The sequence below is a fragment of the Sinocyclocheilus rhinocerous genome, unplaced genomic scaffold (assembly GCF_001515625.1).
Source record: "Sinocyclocheilus rhinocerous isolate Xijiao unplaced genomic scaffold, SAMN03320098_v1.1 scaffold2106, whole genome shotgun sequence".
NCBI lineage: Eukaryota > Metazoa > Chordata > Actinopteri > Cypriniformes > Cyprinidae > Sinocyclocheilus > Sinocyclocheilus rhinocerous.
In genome coordinates, this window is record NW_015657498.1 from 138505 (window position 1) to 158645 (window position 20141).

The 20141-nt window shown below is 38.1% G+C and overlaps 2 protein-coding genes across 2 annotated transcripts in view; both read right to left on the reverse strand.

Annotated features, from left to right (window-relative positions):
• The window catches only part of LOC107721183 (transmembrane prolyl 4-hydroxylase-like), a 10989-nt gene extending 7334 nt beyond the window's left edge, over positions 1-3655 (reverse strand). Inside the window, exons 1-6 of the mRNA XM_016529066.1 lie at positions 3344-3655; positions 2701-3039; positions 2533-2614; positions 1318-1508; positions 1063-1159; positions 741-903 (exon numbers count right to left, since the gene is read on the reverse strand). Of these exons, the coding sequence (XP_016384552.1) occupies positions 741-903; positions 1063-1159; positions 1318-1508; positions 2533-2614; positions 2701-3039 (872 nt within the window). The 5' untranslated portion in view covers positions 3344-3655. The remainder of the gene's footprint in view (positions 1-740; positions 904-1062; positions 1160-1317; positions 1509-2532; positions 2615-2700; positions 3040-3343) is intronic.
• Positions 3656-7193: 3538 nt separating this feature from the next.
• LOC107721187 (myosin heavy chain, fast skeletal muscle-like) lies at positions 7194-18360 on the reverse strand. Its single transcript, XM_016529067.1, has 41 exons — positions 18337-18360; positions 18033-18093; positions 17477-17689; positions 17238-17381; positions 17003-17159; positions 16854-16881; positions 16645-16756; positions 16419-16511; positions 16260-16323; positions 16076-16174; positions 15803-15906; positions 15525-15663; positions 15290-15408; positions 15028-15177; positions 14776-14946; positions 14363-14669; positions 14140-14210; positions 13956-14043; positions 13703-13820; positions 13187-13310; positions 12964-13100; positions 12620-12875; positions 12268-12510; positions 12007-12183; positions 11721-11866; positions 11513-11603; positions 11044-11433; positions 10827-10953; positions 10610-10728; positions 10329-10525; positions 10063-10246; positions 9804-9969; positions 9562-9686; positions 9170-9478; positions 8882-9085; positions 8671-8796; positions 8370-8540; positions 7871-7975; positions 7698-7793; positions 7481-7612; positions 7194-7317 (listed from the first exon to the last, which is right to left on the reverse strand). Exons 3-41 carry the CDS (start codon positions 17678-17680, stop codon positions 7297-7299), a joined length of 5814 nt encoding a protein of 1937 aa, XP_016384553.1. The 5' UTR covers positions 17681-17689; positions 18033-18093; positions 18337-18360; the 3' UTR covers positions 7194-7296.
• Positions 18361-20141: the final 1781 nt, after the last annotated feature.

The following is a 20141-nucleotide window of genomic DNA, read 5'->3' on the forward strand; positions in this document are numbered from 1 at the left end:
ACACCATGTTTATTTTTCATGAGGTACCCTCAAAGGTGCACCTTTGTAACTTATCTACCCTTAAAGCATGCATACTTGTATGGTACTAATATGCTCCCTTTTAGGGGTATAGTTGCACCTTTGAGGTTACTGCCACAGTAAAGGGCTAAAATACAATTATAGTATATTTTATTTCTGACAATGTAAACAAAAAAGGCCTATGAAATGTTAAAAAACATGGCTTTAAAATCTAATATTAAGTGAATATAATTACTGATTATATTCTTTAAATAATTTAAAAGATCAGTTTAGTTTAGAGGTATCGTATCGGTATCGATATCGAAAATAAAATAAGAGGTATCACCCATCCCTACTCGTCGCTCCGGCCGGGACACGGCATCACAGTATGTTTAGGGGTGTAACATTTCCGTTACACACGCTTGAGGTATTAATCACAACACACTGGATAGCTGGCCAATCAGAGCACACCTCGCTTTTCAGACCGATGAGCTTTGTAAAAATCGACGCCTTTCAGAAAGGCGGGGCATAGAGGAGAAACAATAATGTACAGTATGTGGAAAATAATGTTTTTTGAACCTTAAACCGCATAAACATTTCATTACACCAAATACACAAAATAATGTTCTTTTTAGCAACATCATATGACCCCTTTAAAAAAGTGCAGGCAGATTTAGAAAGCTGTATATCAGCACATGTGATGGGTGGACAATAGGAGAGCAGATAAGGTGAGTGGTGGACACCTCTTGCGGAGGTCTTGAAGAACCTGATGTGCTCCCTGTCCCTGGTAGAGCCAGGTGTGTCTGCTGTTCCTCACCAGCTGGCTCCTCTCCACCCCACGCTGTAGCAGAAAACGCTGAAAGGCATCACTTTTCAGACGCCTGAACTCCTCTAAACTCAAGAGACCTGTGTCAAAAGAGACATATACTCAAAACATACATATGGGTACACACATTTAGCAAGTATTTGGTGATCTATGATATTTGTATCCTTTGAGGGTCCATTTATCGGACATTTGCAGTTAAGCTGTAATGTTCAAATAAGATCTTCAGCTTCGGTCTTTACCATTTCCATCCTGATCAACCTTTAAGCCATCATAGATTTCCTTAAGGTTCTCAGAAGTTAACCAGATTCCATCTCTCACTCGAGAGTGTGTCAATATCTACACCAGAAAATATGGCAGTAAATTTACAGATTACACAAAGTAAATAAACAAACACAAACAGAGATAAACATGAGATATACTGACACATTACATTTTCTCAGCATTGCCAAACTGCAAAACCAAGGCTCAACAAACATTGACAACTGCCAACAGACCTCATGTGGTTGCAGCTGGCCATCTTGGTTGAGGTCCAGAAAATTGAAGATTTCTTCTGGACTGAGGTTGAGCTGCTGATTAAGTTCCTCTTGACCTTCAGGGACCATGACCTGACTCTCCATCAAACCCTTCAGCTGAGCCAGACGCACAACTACGCCACACTCCTCCTCTGACAGAAACTCAGGGATCTCTGCAGCAATGCAAACACAAACATGGCCACAACATTTCACGCAAATGAATGAATCAACAAACACAAACACGCAAAACCACTTAGACAGGAAACAATGCATGCCTCAACAAAAAAGACTTTTCATTTCAACAGATTACCCAAAAATAGAAATTACCTCAAAGATACCTCTCATTCATGTTTTTCATTCATGTTTGTGCATATTGGGAATTGTTGATGAAATATTTTTATTACTAAAATCCACACCAATGGACGATATACATTTAGTTTATTATAAGCATGCACTGCGGTTATGTCGTCTGCTGCTTTAAATTCTCAAGCACTTTTCATTATCTGTCAATGTTTTTATAATTCATCAGCTGGTAAAATCATTCTGAAAAAGATTCCAAAGATTGATGTTGTTTTCGTTATAACTGTTGTGTGGACTGTTCTCTTAGAATTTAAATGATTATTAAAACAGTTATCATTAGAGTTAAGAGTAACTATGGACAATAATGGACTTTAAAAGTCTATTAAATTATATTCTATTAAATTCTAAATAGCGAAGTCCACACAACAGTATTAACCAACACAGAGGAGCAACATCATTGGAATCACTCTCAGAAAATTTTTCCAGCTAAAAAGCGATATAAACAATGACAGCCAATCAGAATCCAACTGACTTTAAAGAGCTATAGTTATCTTTATTGAAGTTATTGTTCTTGGTGTGAACAGGCCTTTAGCATTCCAATCAATTAGGTGATATAATGTTCATCCAATAGTTGTAACTGATTTGGCTGAAAAGTAGGTAAGTGGACGCTAGCCATATTAGGATAACCGCTCACCAATTGTGCAAGTGTGGACAACTTTTTGGCACTTTCTTGTCCTTTCAGCAGCCCCTTATTATTGCTGTATGAAAAAGACAATCTTCTAAATATCACCTTTTGTGTGTTTCATGAAAAGAAAATCATATGTTTATGAACGACATAAATGAACAACTTTTTTATTTTTTTGGGTGAACTATTCCTTTACAGCAACTTGTCCTTACCAAACAGAAGGGGCTTTAGACTGAGTGTCTTCATTTCATGGACTTTCCCTGGCACCAGTGACACTTTTTGGACATGGCCCACCTAAAAATGAAAAAAGACTGTAGTTTTTGATAGACCAAAGAATATGACAATACTCACAGAGCCCCAAATCATCTTATACTCTTTACCCGTATTCCTTCAATGCGAGGGAGATACATGTTTCGAGGGAAGCCCGAGTCTGCAAGGGTCTGGGGATCTGACGGTCCAGTAACTTTATGACTGCTGTCTCTGCTTGTAAAATCCCGGTTTGCCGTTATCGCGTTAGAGACGTTATTATAATGAACATAGAGCAGAAGCGCAATGACATTGATTATATAAACGTGGAAAAAAACCATCACCACCATGAAGTATGAGCGAGAACACACGCTGCTTTTCTGCAGAGACACGCGCTGACGGGGCAGAGATCGCGGTGGCGGTGATGATGATGATGCGGTGTCATCCTCCTCAATATTGTCCTGGGGTTCCATCTTTTTGGCAGACAAGACTTTTATTGATCTGTTTAAAATACACTATTTAAACCTGTTCTCAATATTATGATACAAGCCATAGATGTTATTTGGCAGGTATTTGACAGATAGAAAATCCTGCATTAAAACAGACGTCACCCAGAAGAGTAGCTGACTGGCTAACCTGATAAAAGGCTACTTTTGTAACAAGCTTATTAAACACACGAACTGATAGCAAAATATAACGTTCCTCGATAACACCAGCGCATTTAAACTGCGTATGAAGACATTTTCGTAAGATTTATTTTCGTCAGTATAAGCGTACCTCCGGCTTACGGTAGCATGACACTCTCTAGCTTACTCAGCACTTCAGTTGTCAACATTCACTCTCTTGTTTACATCGAGACGCGTGATTATAGCAACTGCGCAGCTTCTAGTATCCTGCGAGCGGCGAAGCATCATTTTGAAATTCATTCTCTTCAAAATCCCTGTTGTGAGTGTCTTGTAGAGTCAGCTTAGAATTTATCTGTCAGCTTCCATAGTTGTGCATCTTGAAGTGAACGTGCAGCTGACTGGACTTTCGAGGGACGCCATTCCTGCTGCATCTCCAACGCACTATTCATGTCCCACGGTAGCGACGTCCGATTCTTGAATGAGCCGTTCTTTAGAATCGAATCTTTTGAAGGAGTCGGTTGAACAGGAACACGGACCACAAACTGATCTAAACGATCCGTTGATGAATCGGACTGAACGATGGACGATTTGTAAATGAGTAAATTAGTAAGAACATTTGGAGTGAACAGTATTTTGACTAATAGGTGAAAATAAAATTAGTCGAATAGCAGAATGTTACAAAATACTGGAAATATGTTTACAAATTGATTGTGTGACAGTTTCATTCGAAGGTAATCTGACGCCCCCGTTTTCCGGGGACAGTTCCGGTTTTTGGTGTCCTGTCCCCAACTGGAGTTGTCCCCGTTTTACATCACGTTCAAACCTGAATCGGGACGAAAGAACGAGCGCTAGGTTGTTTGCACATGACGTCACTGATGACGCGCGAAATGCAGCTGGAGGGCAGGAAGTGATTTTTCTCTCCATAGGAATCACTAGCAGAAACTCAAAATGCCAGTGTTTTGCGTTGTTTATGGATGCTTAAATTGGCCAAACCGAGAAACCACAAGCAGCTTTTATCGTGTACGAAAATGTGTTGTTCATAAGTGGGGAAAAGTCAAGAAATTGATTGAAAAACGCAGGAAAAAGTGGCTTGTAAACCTGTGTCTGCGGTCGGGAGGAGCGAAGCTCGTGTGATAATGCTCGTGCGTGTAAATGGTTATTATAGGATATAATAATATATTAAGATATTTATAAAGATATAAATAGATTGGGCTGCCACCTCTCACGCACGCATTGTGACAAGTCAGAATTCACTCAGTGCTAAACGCCACACCTAGACACGTAAATAAGATATTTGCAGTTCAGAGAGCTTCACTGATTATAAAGGAACATCGTGAGATTGTGGTCAATTGAAGTGAGTGACAGCTTTTTAGTGATTATATGGAAGCGCTATTTGCTCGCTTTCTAGGCTATAATCAATTCAGAATTTGAATAAAAGTTTTGTTTTACGTGCTGCTAACAGGACCAACAGCCACATACCCTGTACATGCAGCAAAGTTTCAGGAGTGACTGAAAAAGAACGGATGAGATACAGGAAAGTCGGTAATGTAGGCTACTGTTTTAGGCATGATGCATTTATATATATATATATATAGCGCTTTCATTGAATTGCTGTACACCCAACGCTCTTACAATCGTATGAGGGGATCTCTCTTCAACCACCACGCTATTACAAGAGAAAGGTATTGATAATTACAACATGTTGAACGTGATCCTTATGTTGGTCCTGTAAAACAACTTTTATTTAAATTCTGAATCGATTATAGCCTGCCTAGAAAGCGAGCAAATAGCGCTTTCATCTAACGTTAATCACTAAAAAGCTGTCACTCACTTCAATTTATCGCAATCTCACGATTCCGTGATATGAAGCTCTCAGAGCTGCAAACAATATCTTATTTACATCGTGTCTATGTGTGACATTTAGCCTTCAGTGAATTCTGACAGTGTCACCCTGTATCTATTTATATATTTCTTTATTAATATTTTAATATATTATGCTTCAAACAATATCTTATTTACATCGTGTCTATGTGTGGCGTTTAGCATTCAGTGAATTCTGACAGTGTCACCCTGTATCTATTTATATATTTCTTTATTAATATTTTTATGTATTATTATCTTATATTAACCATTTGCACACACGAGCATTATCCGGCTTCGCTCCTCCCGACCGCAGACGCAGGTTTACAAGCCACTTTTTCCAGCGTTTTTCAGTCAAATTCTTGAATTTTCCCCCCTTATGAGCAACACATTTTTGTACACGATAAAAGCTCCTTGTGGTTTCTCGGTTTGTCCGATTTGAGCATCCATAAACAATGCAAAACACTGGCATTTTGAGTTTCTGCTAGTGATTTCTATGGAGAGAAAAATCACTTCCTGCCCTCCAGCTGCATTTTGCGCGTCATCAGAATCACGTGATTGCAAACAACCTATAGAGATATAGTTATCGGTTTCAATGTAGTCACATATAAGGTACACGTTACATTAAAGTAATACGGTTTGTGTGTACAGGTATGAAAGGGTGCGGGATTGTTTTGCACACAATATCAAACATTCCCTTAAAAACATTCTGTCACAACTCCGATATGAATGAATCATAAAATTTATGATAAATTTAAAAAAAAATTACACTTGCACATTTACATTTGCAGAAAGCACTTTGTGGTAAAAATGCACCTAAAATGCAAAATAATAAGCCTAATTAGGGATAGTAAAGATTCATTTCCAAAAAGCATAAATATAGCCTAAAATAACATTTAAAAAAATTGTAATTACTGTATACTCACAGTTCGTGAAAATGTTAAATACAGTTAAGTACAGAAAATATTAGAAATATTTTGTTAAATGCAATTTTATTTCATTTATATAATTTATTGTCATATTTATTGTTATAATTCAAAATTATGTTATAATATATTGTTTTGATCTGTTTTTTGGCAATAGTTACTATTTAGCATCTTTCATAGTGTAATTTTTAGTCAATTGTATTAAACTAGGTTCAGCCTGATCCTCAAACATCATTCATTATAATTATTAATTATAATATAGTATATGGAACCTACAACAATTAAAAAACATATTGTCCCCGTTTTTTTTTAAGTCGTAGATAACCACAAGTGAGATTTCAATAATATTTTGACCACTGAACAAGGACATGTCCCCAGTTTTCATTTCAGAAATCTTAACACGCATAAAAACTTGGTTTAACAAGTATTTTTAGAATGCACAAAAACCGAGTAATGTAAATTAGTTATTTAATAGCAGTATGTTCAGCGTTTACGTCACGGGACTGCGTGATGTCCATCGCGTAAAAGAATCGGTGAATCAGTATTTTTTAACCTGTTCTTTGAAATGAACTGCTCGAAAGAACCGAATCGTGGGAATGTAGAAATTCTCATATAAAACTGACAAGAGGCGGTTGTAGGCTACTGCAGTTTAGAGCGAGTAGTAGCGCATAGCAACCCCTGGTGGTCGTATATATTGTATCTAGAGGAGAGATTGAATATAATAAAGGTTAAATAAAACATAACTTTGCTTGCTTAGGGTTCCCCAGAAATTGTGTTTCTTTTCTAATAGTGCAGCCTTTTAAAGTCCTCCAGAGAGATTCTGTCGATGTGGCTTGTGGATTATGTGAGTCATTTGCTTGATGCTAATGTGGAGTTAAGGCAAGTAATGTCTAGTTCTGTCATAGCTGTGCAGTTTTTAAACCTCTGTTTTGCTCAGTAGGTTTTTCTATAGAAGAATTATACATATCTTTCAGTAAAATTTTCCATTTAGCATAAAGTTGGGATGTGCTATGACCAAGGTATCTGTATTCCCACGTATCTATTGGGCAAAAACACATTTTGTTGGATCATGTAGAACTAGCCATTTTTTTTTGTCAGATGAGCACAGTACACACATAGATACAGATGTAACCAATGTTTTAAAAAATGTTTGAAATACCATTAAAGCTATACAAATGTAACCAAATATTTAATTAAACAAAACACAAATACACCTCAGATGAGTTTTTTTATTAGTTACTGGTTTTTGTGGACATTTTACAAGGATTTCATATTATATGAGTTCTTGTTTCTCTGCCCACTCTCTTTCACAGAAGGTTCATTCCTCAGCCTCTTTACCCTGTAAACAAATTAAAAATAATAAAAAAAACTGAAGCATTATCAAAATTTAATAATGTTTCATATTGTAGATTTTGTTTAAAATGCTTATGCACAAAATTTTGTTTATGAATAACAAAATGCTTGTGCACAAGTAATGTAATAAATAAAAGTGTGATATTTACCCTCCCGAGTTCACGGCTTTTAGCTCTCAGCTTGTTGACCTGGGACTCAGCGATGTCAGCTCTCTCCTGAGCTTCCTCCAGCTCATGCTGCACCTTTCTGAACCTGGTCAGGTGAGTGTTGGCCTGTTCCTCCTGTCAATTAAATAACACTTGTTTAGGTTTATCATATCCAGAATATTTTGTAGTGTACCACTCTTCAAACTTTAAAATTACTCACAGCATCTTCACTCTGTCTCTTGTAGGCCTTGACTTTCAGTTGAAGTTTGTCCACAAGGTCTTGCAGTCTGATAATATTCTTCTTATCTTCCTCAGTCTGTGTCAGAAAAACATAATGCCTTAATTGGACCATTTATCATACCTACATATACATATTTTTGTTTCAGGGAGTACCTGATAAGTCAGTTCCTTCACTCTTCTTTCATATTTGCGGACTCCTTTCACAGCTTCAGCACTGCGTCTCTGTTCTGCTTCAACTTCGCCCTCCAGCTCACGAACCTGAAATACAGAAGATAATTAAAATTATTCCTGACTTTATGCTCGTGATAAAGTTAGTGAATGTACCATGTGTACATTCCACAAAACCGTTTGCACCACACTCTTTCGTCGCTTAATACTTTATTTTGGTGTGTCAATTTATTCGATTACTTCGTATATGAAACCATGATCCGCACTCACAAAAATAGTCTTCTTTTAACATCTTATTTTACATTTATCACCAGCAGGACAAAACATCAATGTTTAGGCTCAAGGCCTTCTTCAGTGTGCTGAATAATTCAGTCCCTCCACCCACTTTTTAAATCATTAATTATATTGTCGTCATCATTCATCTGCAAAATTAGCCAATGTTAAGTCTCTAAAAATTTCATGTACCATGTGTATAGCCACATACCCTGGCCTCCAGTTTCTGGAGCTGCTTCTTTCCACCCTTCAAGGCCAGACTCTCAGCCTCATCCAGACGGTGTTGCAGGTCTTTGACTGTAACTTCCAGATTCTTCTTCATCCTCTCAAGATGAGAACTTGTATCCTGCTCCTTCTTCAGCTCCTCTGCCATCATGGCGGCCTGGAATAATTTTTTACTCAGAATTCAGTTTAACTTTGTTAAATAAGGATGTGCAAATTAGTAGTCGACAGCAGGTTAAAGAACGTCAAAATATACACAACAATTTATCAATGAACAATTTTTTACTTACATCAGTTATTGCTTTCTTTGCCTTATCTTCAGCATTGCGTGCTTCCTGGACTACATCTTCCATCTCACCTTGAATCTGAACAAGATCTGCTTCCAGTTTCTTCTTGGTGTTAATAAGACTAGTATTCTGAAGAAATTGAAAGAATGTTAAAAATAATTTTGATTATGAGTTATTCCTTAAGAAAATACTTATAACAAATCATTCTTCTTACTTGGGAGTGTAAGAGAGTCACTCGCTCACTGGCATCTAGAAGTTCCTGCTCAGCCACTTTGCGAGCTCTTTCTGTCTGCTCCAGAGCAGATCTCAGCTCCTCAATCTCTGCCTGCATCAGGTTATTCCTGCGTTCAACCATAGCAACCTGTTCTTTCAAGTCCTCTTGTGTTCGTAAAGCCTCATCAAGATGGAGTTGAGCATCCTGAAGCAATCAAGAGATAATTAGATCTTCTGATCTCATTAGTCAGATCAAGATATAGTGCTACACTGCTGTAACAGAACAAACCTTGAGTTGTCCCTGGACGTTCCTGAGCTGTTTCTGAGCTTCAGCAGCCTGGCGATTTGCATGACTCAACTGAATCTCCATCTCATTGAGGTCTCCTTCCATCTTCTTCTTGATTCTCAGAGCATCATTTCTGCTTCTGACTTCAGCATCCAGGGTGGTCTGCATGGAATCAATGACTCTCTGGCTGTTTCGCTTGATCTGTTCAATCTCCTCGTCCTTCTCAGCCAATTTCCGATCAATCTCCCCTTTCACTTGGTTCAGCTCAAGCTGAACACGAAGAATCTTGGATTCTTCATGCTCTAGGGTCGCCTGAAATTTAGGATAGTTTGTAGGGAATTGTTTGCTAGAACAGTGGAAATAATGTCAATAAAAAAAAATAAGCGCCACTTTACCTCAGCTTCTTCAAGTGCGGCCTGGATTTCAGATTTCTCCATTTCAGCAGTTTTCTTTCCTTTTTCCAGCTCATGAATAGTCTTTCCAGTTTCACCAAGTTGCTCAGTCAAATCTGAGATCTCCTCTGTATACATGAAAGGACACATGATTAACAGTGGGTTAAAACATACTATTCTGGAGAAGATCTAAAAAAGTAAAAGAAAAGATCACTGATAATTCTGCAGTGAATGATTGTACGTACGCTGAAGGTTCTTGTTTTCCCTCTTCAGGGTCTCCAGGTGGTCCAAAGCCTCCTCATAAGAATTTTTCATTTTGAAAAGTTCTGTGCTAAGAGAACGAGCCTCCTTCTGGGCTCCTTCCAGCTCTGCCTGGCTCTCCTCATACTTCTGCTTCCATTCTGCCAAGACCTTTATGACATTTAACATTATACCTATGGTGAGGTGCATCACAACTATATTGAATGTAACTGAAATAATGTGCAAAAGACTCGGTTGCTTTACCTTATCAAAGTTCCTTTGTTTCTTGTCAAGGTTGGCAGCCAAAGCATTAGCTCTCTCCACATCAATCATGAAATCCTCAACTTCATTTTGCAGTCGCTGCTTGGTCTTTTCCAAAGAGGCACATTTGGCATTCACAGCCTCAATGGACTCCTCAGCATCCTGCAAACGTTGAGCAAGCTTTTTCCTAAGAGCAACAATGAAATGTTAGTCATTGCTACTGCTTAATTTCTTGTTGTGAGAACATTTAAACAGGTGATTTCATTTACTTTGCTTCCTCAAGCTCTTCAGTACGCTGAATGGCATCAGTCTCATATTTGGTTCTCCACTGAGCTACTTCACTGTTGGCCTTCGACATGCCACGCTGGAGCTCAGATTTGGCCTCTTGTTCCTCCTCGTACTGCTCTCTGAGGAGATCACAGTCATGTCGTGCTGACTGGACAGCATGAGCCAGGGCATTTTTGGCCTTTTTAAACAATAAAAATGTTCAAGTGTTATTCAGTAGGTTCAATTCATAAGGTCATTAATTAAGATAATGCTAATTCCTTACCTTGACTTCTTCCTCAATTTGCCTCTTCAGCTCTTCAATCTGCTGAGTGAAAGCCTGTTTGCTTCGAGTCAGCTGAGAAACTAAAGCCTCTTTTTCTTCTAGTTGACGTCCCATTTCACCTTGCATAGATTTAATGATGGTCAATAACTGTAGTGTTGTATAGGAGTGTCCATAGAGAATGTCATTTTATTATCTCTTCTGTAAAAATACTACTTACCATTTTCAGTCTGAAATCTTGCCTTTTGAGCACCTAGATCATTGATTTGGCGTACATGTTCGTCATTCTTTGTCTTAAACTCGCTCAACTGATCTTCCAGTGTACGGCACATCTTTTCATAATTTGTCTGCAAAACACAAATTTTTTTTGATGGATTTTTTTTACACAATACAGTGCTGTTTCATGTCCAATACTTCATAAATATGTTAATACTTGCCTTTGATTTGGCAACAGCCTCCATACTGCTTGACAAGTCATCAATCTCCATTTTAAGCTCACTTTTCTCTTTTTCCAGCTTCTGTTTCACACGCTGGAGGTTGTCGATCTGCTCTCCCAACTCTGCCACAGTGTCAGCCTGCTTCTTACGAAGAGTTGCAGACGTTGCTTCATGCTGCAAAGTGGACTCCTCCAGATCACGGCGTAATTTCTGAAACTCAGCCTCACGTTTTTTGTTCATCTCAATCTGGGCAGAAGTGGCACCACCTGCTTCTTCAAGCCTCTCGCTGATCTCCTCAAGTTCCCTGGAGAGATCAGATCTCTGCTTCTCGACCTTAGCACGAGCAGCACGTTCTGCCTCAATTTCTTCCTCCAGCTCCTCAATACGAGCCTGTGGTAGCAAAACTTTAATGAGTTACAGTTAATTACAAGAAAAAAAAGCATAAAATCACAGTAGCACTTTGAGTGACCTGAAGTTCTTTAATCTTCTTCTGGAGCTGAATACCAAGAGACTGCTCGTCTTCAATCCTGCTCAGAAGTTGACTTGACTCAAAGTCCTTCCTGTTAAAAGAAAAGAAAAAAAACCCCAGAAATGTTATAATTATTCTGAAAGTGAACAAGGGGTCTGAATTATGATGGTAAGTAGGATAGGATGACAATGTTTTATTAGTTCCTCACTTTTTCAGCCTTTCTTCTATTTGTTGCTTGTCATTCTCCAGGTCCATTATGGATTCCTGGGCAAGTTTTAAATCACCCTCAAGCTTTCTTTTGACTCTCTCGAGGTCCATACGGAGTTTCTTCTCCTGCTCCAGAGAGCCTTCCAGCTGTTTCACAAATGTGAAACATTAGTAACCATTATTTTCCTCTAAAATATTACTTTAATGATTGATTTCTGCTTCTTGTTGTAACAATAACTAGACAGATAAGTACTAGTTTCCACTAATTTTTTACATTTCAAACTCACGTCATCAACTTGCTGCTCAAGCTTTGCTTTGGCTTTTGTCAGAGTGTTGACTTTGTCCTCCTCTGCCTGGAGATCATCAAGAGTCTGTTGATGTGCCTCTTGGAGGGCTTTCTTCTCCTTAGTCAGCTTAGCAATAACCTCATCTTGAGATGTCAATTCTTCAGTAAGGTTTTTAACCTAAGAGATACAGTGGATAATTTGAGTGACTGCAACCTGATTAAAAGAACAAGTTTACCAACACCTGTTTCTCAAGATATTAACCTTGTTCTCAGTGGCATGTTTCTCCTTCTCCACTTTGGCTAAGGTAAGCTCTAAATCATCAATGTCTTTCTTCAGCTCAGAGCACTCATCCTCTAGTTTTCTCTTCTTGGCTGTCAGTTCAGCATTGATTTCCTCCTCATCCTCTAATCTTTCATTTGTCTCTTTAAGTTTCGCCTCAAACTGGATCTTGCTTTTGATTAGTCCTTCACATCTCTCCTCAGCATCAGAAAGGTTTTCTGTTTCCTGTTTATTAGAGCATCATTTGTTGTTTGATTTATTTTTTAAGTTGTGTATTTGTTACGTTATTAAGATAAATTGATTATTTGTGATCTTTTCAGCAGGAAAAACTCACAGATGCCACTTGTAACTGCAGGTCATTTTTCTCCTGCAGGAGGGAAACCATCTTCTCCTCCAGCTCCTTCTTCTTGGCAAGTGCCTTTGTTAGATCCACCTTCATTTTTTCAAAATTCTCTTTCATGGCTGCCATTTCCTTCTCAGTCTCTGCACTCTTCAGCAGAGGCTTGATCTTAAAATACAGCTTCATCCATGGCCAGTGTTTCACATTCATGAATGAGCGGATGTTGTACTGGATGGAGTAGATGGACTCTCTGGATCATAGAATCAGAAGAAATGGTCAGATCCTGTGTGTGAATATGAAGTGTTACCCCCTAAAGTATATTTTAAGCAAAAACAAACCTTCTCTCCATCATTTTGACAAACTCTTTCCTCATAACATAGCCTCTGCAAAGTGCTTGAGTCATGGTCACAAGGATAACAAGTTTTTCATCTCGCATCTCCTCAAGGGTACCCAGAAGCCCAGCTTTGAAGAACACCTGAAATTTGGTTTGGTTTGGTTTTCACATTGTTAGTGACAGCTGTATTATCAACAGTGATTGCAGAGTCTTGTAAACATCCTAACCTTGGTGTGTCCAAACTTGTACTGGGTATGATCCACATCAATGGAGGTAAGGAGCTTCTCTGAAGCCTTCTTATTGTCAATGAACTGACCCTCAGGAATGACACTAGCATTCAATACTTTGTATCTAAAGAAAGGTCATTCAAAATATGACATTATTTACCTTGAATTAATTCAATAATTTGGTTTCAGAATCATACTAAGTTGAAATTTGCACCTGGATGGTACATACATGAAGCACTACTAAGAGATGACACTGGTCTTACTCACTAATCTTGTGTACACGTTTTTGTGTGTAAAATCTGTGTATGTGCATTTCCATTTATTCTGCATTTATAAGATCTTGTTGGCCATGCAAGAGAAGCATATATGTGTGCGAGAGAAAGCACACTTGTTTCATGCAAATTACTAGCTGTGGGTACATGCCCCTCATTTAGAAAAATCTATATTCATCAACATTACAACAAGGCTGAGAACAATTTTTTAAAAACATATTTATACATAATGTACATTAATTACCTCTGCTTAAAGTCACCATAGAGGATTCTGCTTGGGAACCCTTTTCTGCAAATTCTAATTCCTTCCAGTACACCGTTACAGCGCAACTGGTGGATGACCAGATGGTTCTCCATTAGACCTAAAATAAAAAGAGTTAAATAAACTTGATTATTGTTTTGATAAAAGTCGCTCATGTTCATTTTAACACAGAATCACTACTTTAAATATATTGCATGCTTTTCTGTATTCTAACATGAATGGAAAAAATATTGACCTGGAGTCTTTGATTCATTTGGAATCAAGCAACGCACAAAATGAGGATGAGTGCTTCTCAGGTTGGTCATCAGTTTGCCCAAGTTCTCCTGAAGGTTGAAGAATAAACAGATAAGCTATCACCTAGTACCCCTTAATAAAAATATTATAAAATATTAAGGAGTAAAATGAAACCACATCATTACTCGGAACAGAGCAGACACAGTCTGGAAGGAGCCGCCCTTCTTTTTCCCACCCCTTTTGCCACCAGATTCAGCTGTTGATTAAGCAGTATAGTAAAGAACTCTCTGGTCAACAATGCCATGTACAGAAATCAGTTTTTTTGTTGTTGTTGTTGTTGACAAAACTCAGTTTTCATATTTGCATCCTAATGTTTCAATCATAAATGTGTGAATTTGTTTAGCAGACCTTCAGAAGAAGCATGAGCAACATACAGGTGAGCCAACAGTTTCATTGCAGATTTCTGGTACAACTGAACCACAGAGTCGTTGAGAGGGTCCTTGTTCTTATCCAGCCAGCCTGTGATGTTGTAATCCACAGTTCCAGCGTAGTGCACCAAGGAGAAGTGAGCCTCAGCCTTGCCTTTGACAGGTTTGGGCTTCTGGAAGCATGCACTTTTACCAAGATGCTGGTCATACAGCTTGTTCTTGAAGGTTATGTCTGTTGCCTTAGGGAACATACACTCCTCCTCGAGGATGGAGAAAATACCCATTGGCTGCAAGAAAGAGCATATTTCATTGAGATAAGAAAAGGAATCAAAGCAAAGCAGCTATGCTAAAAAAAAAAGAAAAACACTATGTCCTAAATTTGAAATTTGTTACCTTCTCAATAAGCTCAATGCAGGCAGCCAAGTCCATACCGAAGTCAATGAACTCCCACTCAATACCTTCTTTCTTGTATTCCTCTTGTTCCAGCACAAACATGTGGTGGTTGAAAAACTGTTGCAGTTTCTCGTTTGTGAAATTAATGCACAGCTGCTCCAGGCTATTGTACTGTAGTGAACATAAAATATTTCAGTATCAGAACCAAGAATCTAAAGCATCAGATTCATATTTTTTATCTTGTTAACTTACATCAAAGATTTCAAACCCAGCAATGTCAAGCACTCCGATGAAGAACTGTCTTGACTGTTTGGTGTCCAGCATCTCATTGATTCGGACAACCATCCACAAGAACATTTTCTCATAGACTGACTTGCACAGAGCCAAGGTTGAATTATTCACCTAATTTAGAAAAAAATAATGCCATTTTATACCATTTCATTGTTTAAAAAACAGCCTATTCATTAAAATTCAGTGATGCTATCCTTAATTATACATATCTAAATGCACACACCTGAGGAACAGTTTGACCTTTGGTCACAAATTCATTCCCGACCTTCACTCTGGGATAACACACAGCTTTCAGCATGTCGGCAGAGTTCAGTCCCATGAGGTAAGCGATTTTATCAGCCACTGGAAAAAATATTTCAAGTAAATTATTAATATATTATTAAAAATAATATATGCTTCCATCCATATTGTAACCATATATGAATGTTTCTACAGCTGAATTTAGACTGAAGTCACACCCTCAGTTCCATCAGGCTCTGCCTGCTCTTCCCTCTGCTTCTGCTTGAACTTCATGTTCCCATGATGCATCACAGCTCCTGTCAGCTTGTAGATGCCTATTTTCTCATCAGCAGTAAAGCCCAGGATATCAATGGCTGTCTGCAAGTCAGAGACAATCATGTGTCTCTTGTCATTTTATTACGACATAATAATGTTAAAGTCTTTGTTGCTGATTATGCATCGCAATTACGAAACAGGCTTTTTATGTAAATTACTTGACAAGCTGATTTATGCTTACATCAGTTGCAATGAACTCTTCCACATCATTGATGCTCTTGACTGTGATCTCACCGTGACTGATCATGGGATAGTCGTATGGGTTAGTGGTGATCAGAAGAGCCTCTACAAAAGGAATATGACAAGAAAGAAAGACTTTGAAAGACTTCAAAGATTGAATGTTCATAGTCTCTGTTCTTGCATTCTTTAGAAGAATATTTAATATTTAATTGTATTAAATTCAAATTGAATAGTGCAAAATATGATCTTAATGCAATAATGTATAATTTCTTACCCAGCAGTTCTGGCTTATGGCCAGTGCAGAGCTGGTAGAAGATGTGGTAGCTCCTCTCAGCAGACAACTGGAAAGTTACCCTGGACTTTTCCAGCAGATCTATGGATCAGTAACATGATTATCAGAGAGAAAAAAGGAATGTTCGTAATATCAGTCAGTTGAAATCAAAGAATTAAGGACTCACAAGTTTCAATGTCAGCTGAGGCCAGTTTTCCAGTAGAGCCAAAATGAATTCGGATGAATTTACCCTGGAGAATTTAAAGGTAAGAAAACAAATTTTATCAGGAAAATATGTATAAAAAATTCCATTACAGAATCAAAACACACAGAAGACCATACTTACAAAGCGGGAAGAGTTGTCATTCCTCACAGTCTTGGCATTTCCATAGGCTTCCAGCAAGGGGTTGGCTGCAATGATTTGATCCTCCAGTGACCCCTGATGGGCACATAATGTGTTAGATATGCCAGTCAGATAAGTGTTCTACTGCTTGTTTTGTATTGATGTTGTGACCATACAATCTAATAAATCCATCCTCATTATCATTTTGGCAAACAAATTGCATAGATACCTGCATTTTTCCAGGGCTGGCCTCTGTCTTCTTCTGTCCAGATACAGCGATTGTTGCAAAGTACTGGATGACACGTTTGGTGTTCACAGTCTTTCCTGCACCAGATTCTCCACTGAAAATATGGTCCAATATATTATACTATGCATCAGACTTCACAGTTTCTGCTTATCACACAGTAATGCTTTTGCATTTGTGATTAAAATACTTACGTAATGAGGATAGACTGATTTTCACGATCTACAAAAGAGGAAGTAATTTATTACATTCAAATACTAGCACAGTTAGCATTTTTTAAAACTGGATCTTTTAACAATCTTTTAACCACTGAACTTCAGCCATAAACATTATTTTTTCATACCAGTGAGCATGAACTGATAGGCGTTGTCAGAGATGGAGAAGATGTGAGGTGGGGCTTCAATTCTTTTTTTGCCCCTGTAGCCTGCCACAACTACAGTATCGTACACTGGGAGCCACTTATAGGGGTTCACAGTGACACAGAACAACCCGGAGTAGGTCTGCAAAAGAGGATTTTAGCTTAAATAAAACAGCATAATGCATTTAAAGTATAAAGTTCAGTTTATTTTATTACTTACGTAGATCATCCATGCTGCATATCGCTCTTTGAGGTTGTACAGCACAGTGGGTTCATTGAGGTGGGTCATCATGGCCATGTCCTCTATCTTATCAAACTTGGGGGGATTCATTGGGAAAATTTCATCCTCCTTCACTGTGAGTGTCTGGAGGGAGTGTCATTTTACAGTTATCAAAGAAGCAATGCAGATGGCTGTAAAATTTATTTGGCAAATTTTATCTAAGTATCTCTTATACCTACTTTGCCACACAGAGTTTGCACTGTTGCTTTGCCACCTTCTCGACTCTTGAGGACCCCTTTGAGGTATATCTCCTTGGGTTCAGTCACAAAATAGGCAGTTTTGGCATCAAATGGCTTATTTTGAGCTTCCAGTCGTTCCTTCTCTGGCTTGCGGAGGTAGATGGTCGCAGGGCCAAAACACTCCATATCCGCTTCCTTACTCATGGTGGCACTCTTAAAGAAAAACAACCAATACTGTTTGTAATGCAAGTTATATTCAAAGGAACCTTTACGTTTATGTATGTGTGATATTACCCTTTAACATTAGACTAAAGTGTAAAATAACCCAGTACTTCATGTACTTGGTTGATTAACTTGTCACCCAAAGCCAAAGATTCTACAGTATTGAATCATATATGTACTAATAAAACTTTATATTTGGGGGATGGTGGTTGAGAATGACAAAACCTTGTTAAAGAACCTTGTTATGCATGAATTGTTACAAGTAACTTCAAAAATATCAATATGTCACATTGTTAACATTTACAGTTCATTTAAAAGATGCTCCAATGTTTACCTTTGTATTGCACCAACTCTTAGGACTTGATGTTTATGTTGTAATTCACCACCTCTGTGTGCTGTAAACAAAAACAAGGCATTTGTTGTCAGTTGAAACTTGCCCAAATGATAAAATAAGTAGTTAAGGCAAAAACATTTTTCAAAAAATTAGCACAGGATAGCAATGTTGTCACTGAGGAGTGCAATGTTGTAATTTGTAATAAAAAGCCTTAAATATCCCTATTTGTGAAGAGTAAAAAGGAAAAAGCAGAATTGTGCGTAGAGAAACCATCTGCTTTGTGGCTTAGCGTTCAAACACTCACCTTAGCTGTGTATTTGTGAGCCCTGGGAGGAGTCCGGAAAGCCCTGTTTTATACCGAGGCGCAAGTGTCCTGTCAGCACATTTCAGCATCTCATTTTTGGTCATGAGTCCTGTTTGCCCACTTCCATTTGTCCCTTTCAGCAGCATCACTGTATTATTTTTATCTCTTGAAATGAGATGGAGTTCCAAGATGGTTTTATCTCTTTAAATTTGTATTGTCTAGTACAGAAATGTGGAGAGTTTTTTAAAGCCCATTTTAAGTGTTTAAATGTGAATCTGAGCTGTTATAAATTACTTGTCTCTATTGGTCAGAATTTGCATTGTTACAGTATGCAAAAAAATGGATCAAGTGAAAAAACTATAAAACTATTCCAAGAGTCCTGAGTCATGACTCTACAAGGATAATAAATTGTTTTTGTTTTTAACTGAAAGAATTCAGTTGGTACAAATAAGGAGAGCAAATGAATAACAATCAGTGCAACTAACCCTCAGTTATAAATCCTTCTTATGAATGTCTGGCAATAATAAAGTCATCCACCTCATTGTTGAGAAGACTTCAAATGTCACTAGTATAAAGTTGCAGGAGCCTTACAAATTTGACATGTTACAAAGAAATCAGATTGGTATACTTCTGTCCCTTCAAGAAACAAGCAGGGATGCCAAAGGATCATGCCTTTCCTTGCTAAGAACAGCTGAGGCTCACCAGGCCTCTCCTGGGGATGAAACAAAGTCCAAGGTGGTGACAAAATCCTTGATGTCAACAGGCCAACTTGAGTCATTGTGTGCTAATAGCTGGGCCTTTCCACACAGGGAGTGCTGGAAGAATGTGTGCATGGCCTTTTATTCACTTTTAAGATTTAAAATAGTGGATCAGGACCTCTTTAGTCTGATGGTCCTCCTCTGTTTGGCTAAGTGTAACATGAGATTTGATGTAAAGTAGGCTTTGTGAGCCTTAAGGTCAGTCTTTCCACTGGGAAGGTGATCTCATACTGGCAAAGAGCAGAAAGCTTTAAAAATTGTGGGGGAGTTACTCTTGAGATATAATGGGCTCCATTGAATAAAAATGTGAAACTTGATCACCCACCCATAACACTACATTCTTATTTGGACAAAATGCAAATATAGCCACCAGTGCAGTCTTGGCCTACCAAATGGCAGCAGGCTCAGGGGATTTATTGTGTCTTGAACTTCCTGCATTACATTACAAAACAAAATCCAAATGTTTTAGTGTCTGTCAAGAGCCTGCAAGTGTGCGGCATTAAAGATTATGGGTTGGTATAATGGTTCTTGGATGAGACAGTCGTATCATAGTTTCAAGTCGTTTCGGCTTCTTATTTTAGGACTTTGAAATATAATACAGCGTCTTTGCTTCTTGTGGTAAAAGACAAATGAGTTTGTATTGGCTTTGCTTTATTGTTCAATGTGTGAGTATGATGCCACATTTACACTTTTAACCTTGCAAAGATCTGCTGCTTACAAAGCCTCTATATCTCTTGGTGGATGCAGTTGGGTTCCTCCACAGATAAGTATAAATTTTCATTATATTTTCATTTATATTATATTTTTGATCCAGTTGCATGATATTGCACATACTTGCTTTGCTTTTAACTTTTATGTTAACTCACAGGGTGCGGTTTTCTAAAATATTGGTTCAAACCATTGCAGAATGAGTACCTGAGGGATAGAAAGATAAGATCCTGGAGCTGTTTTCATCCTGAGGGATAATTCTTAAATGTAATGTTAAGAAAGCAGCAATATAGTGAACCTGCAATTCATATTTAGTGAGCTGCAAAAACATAATTGTAA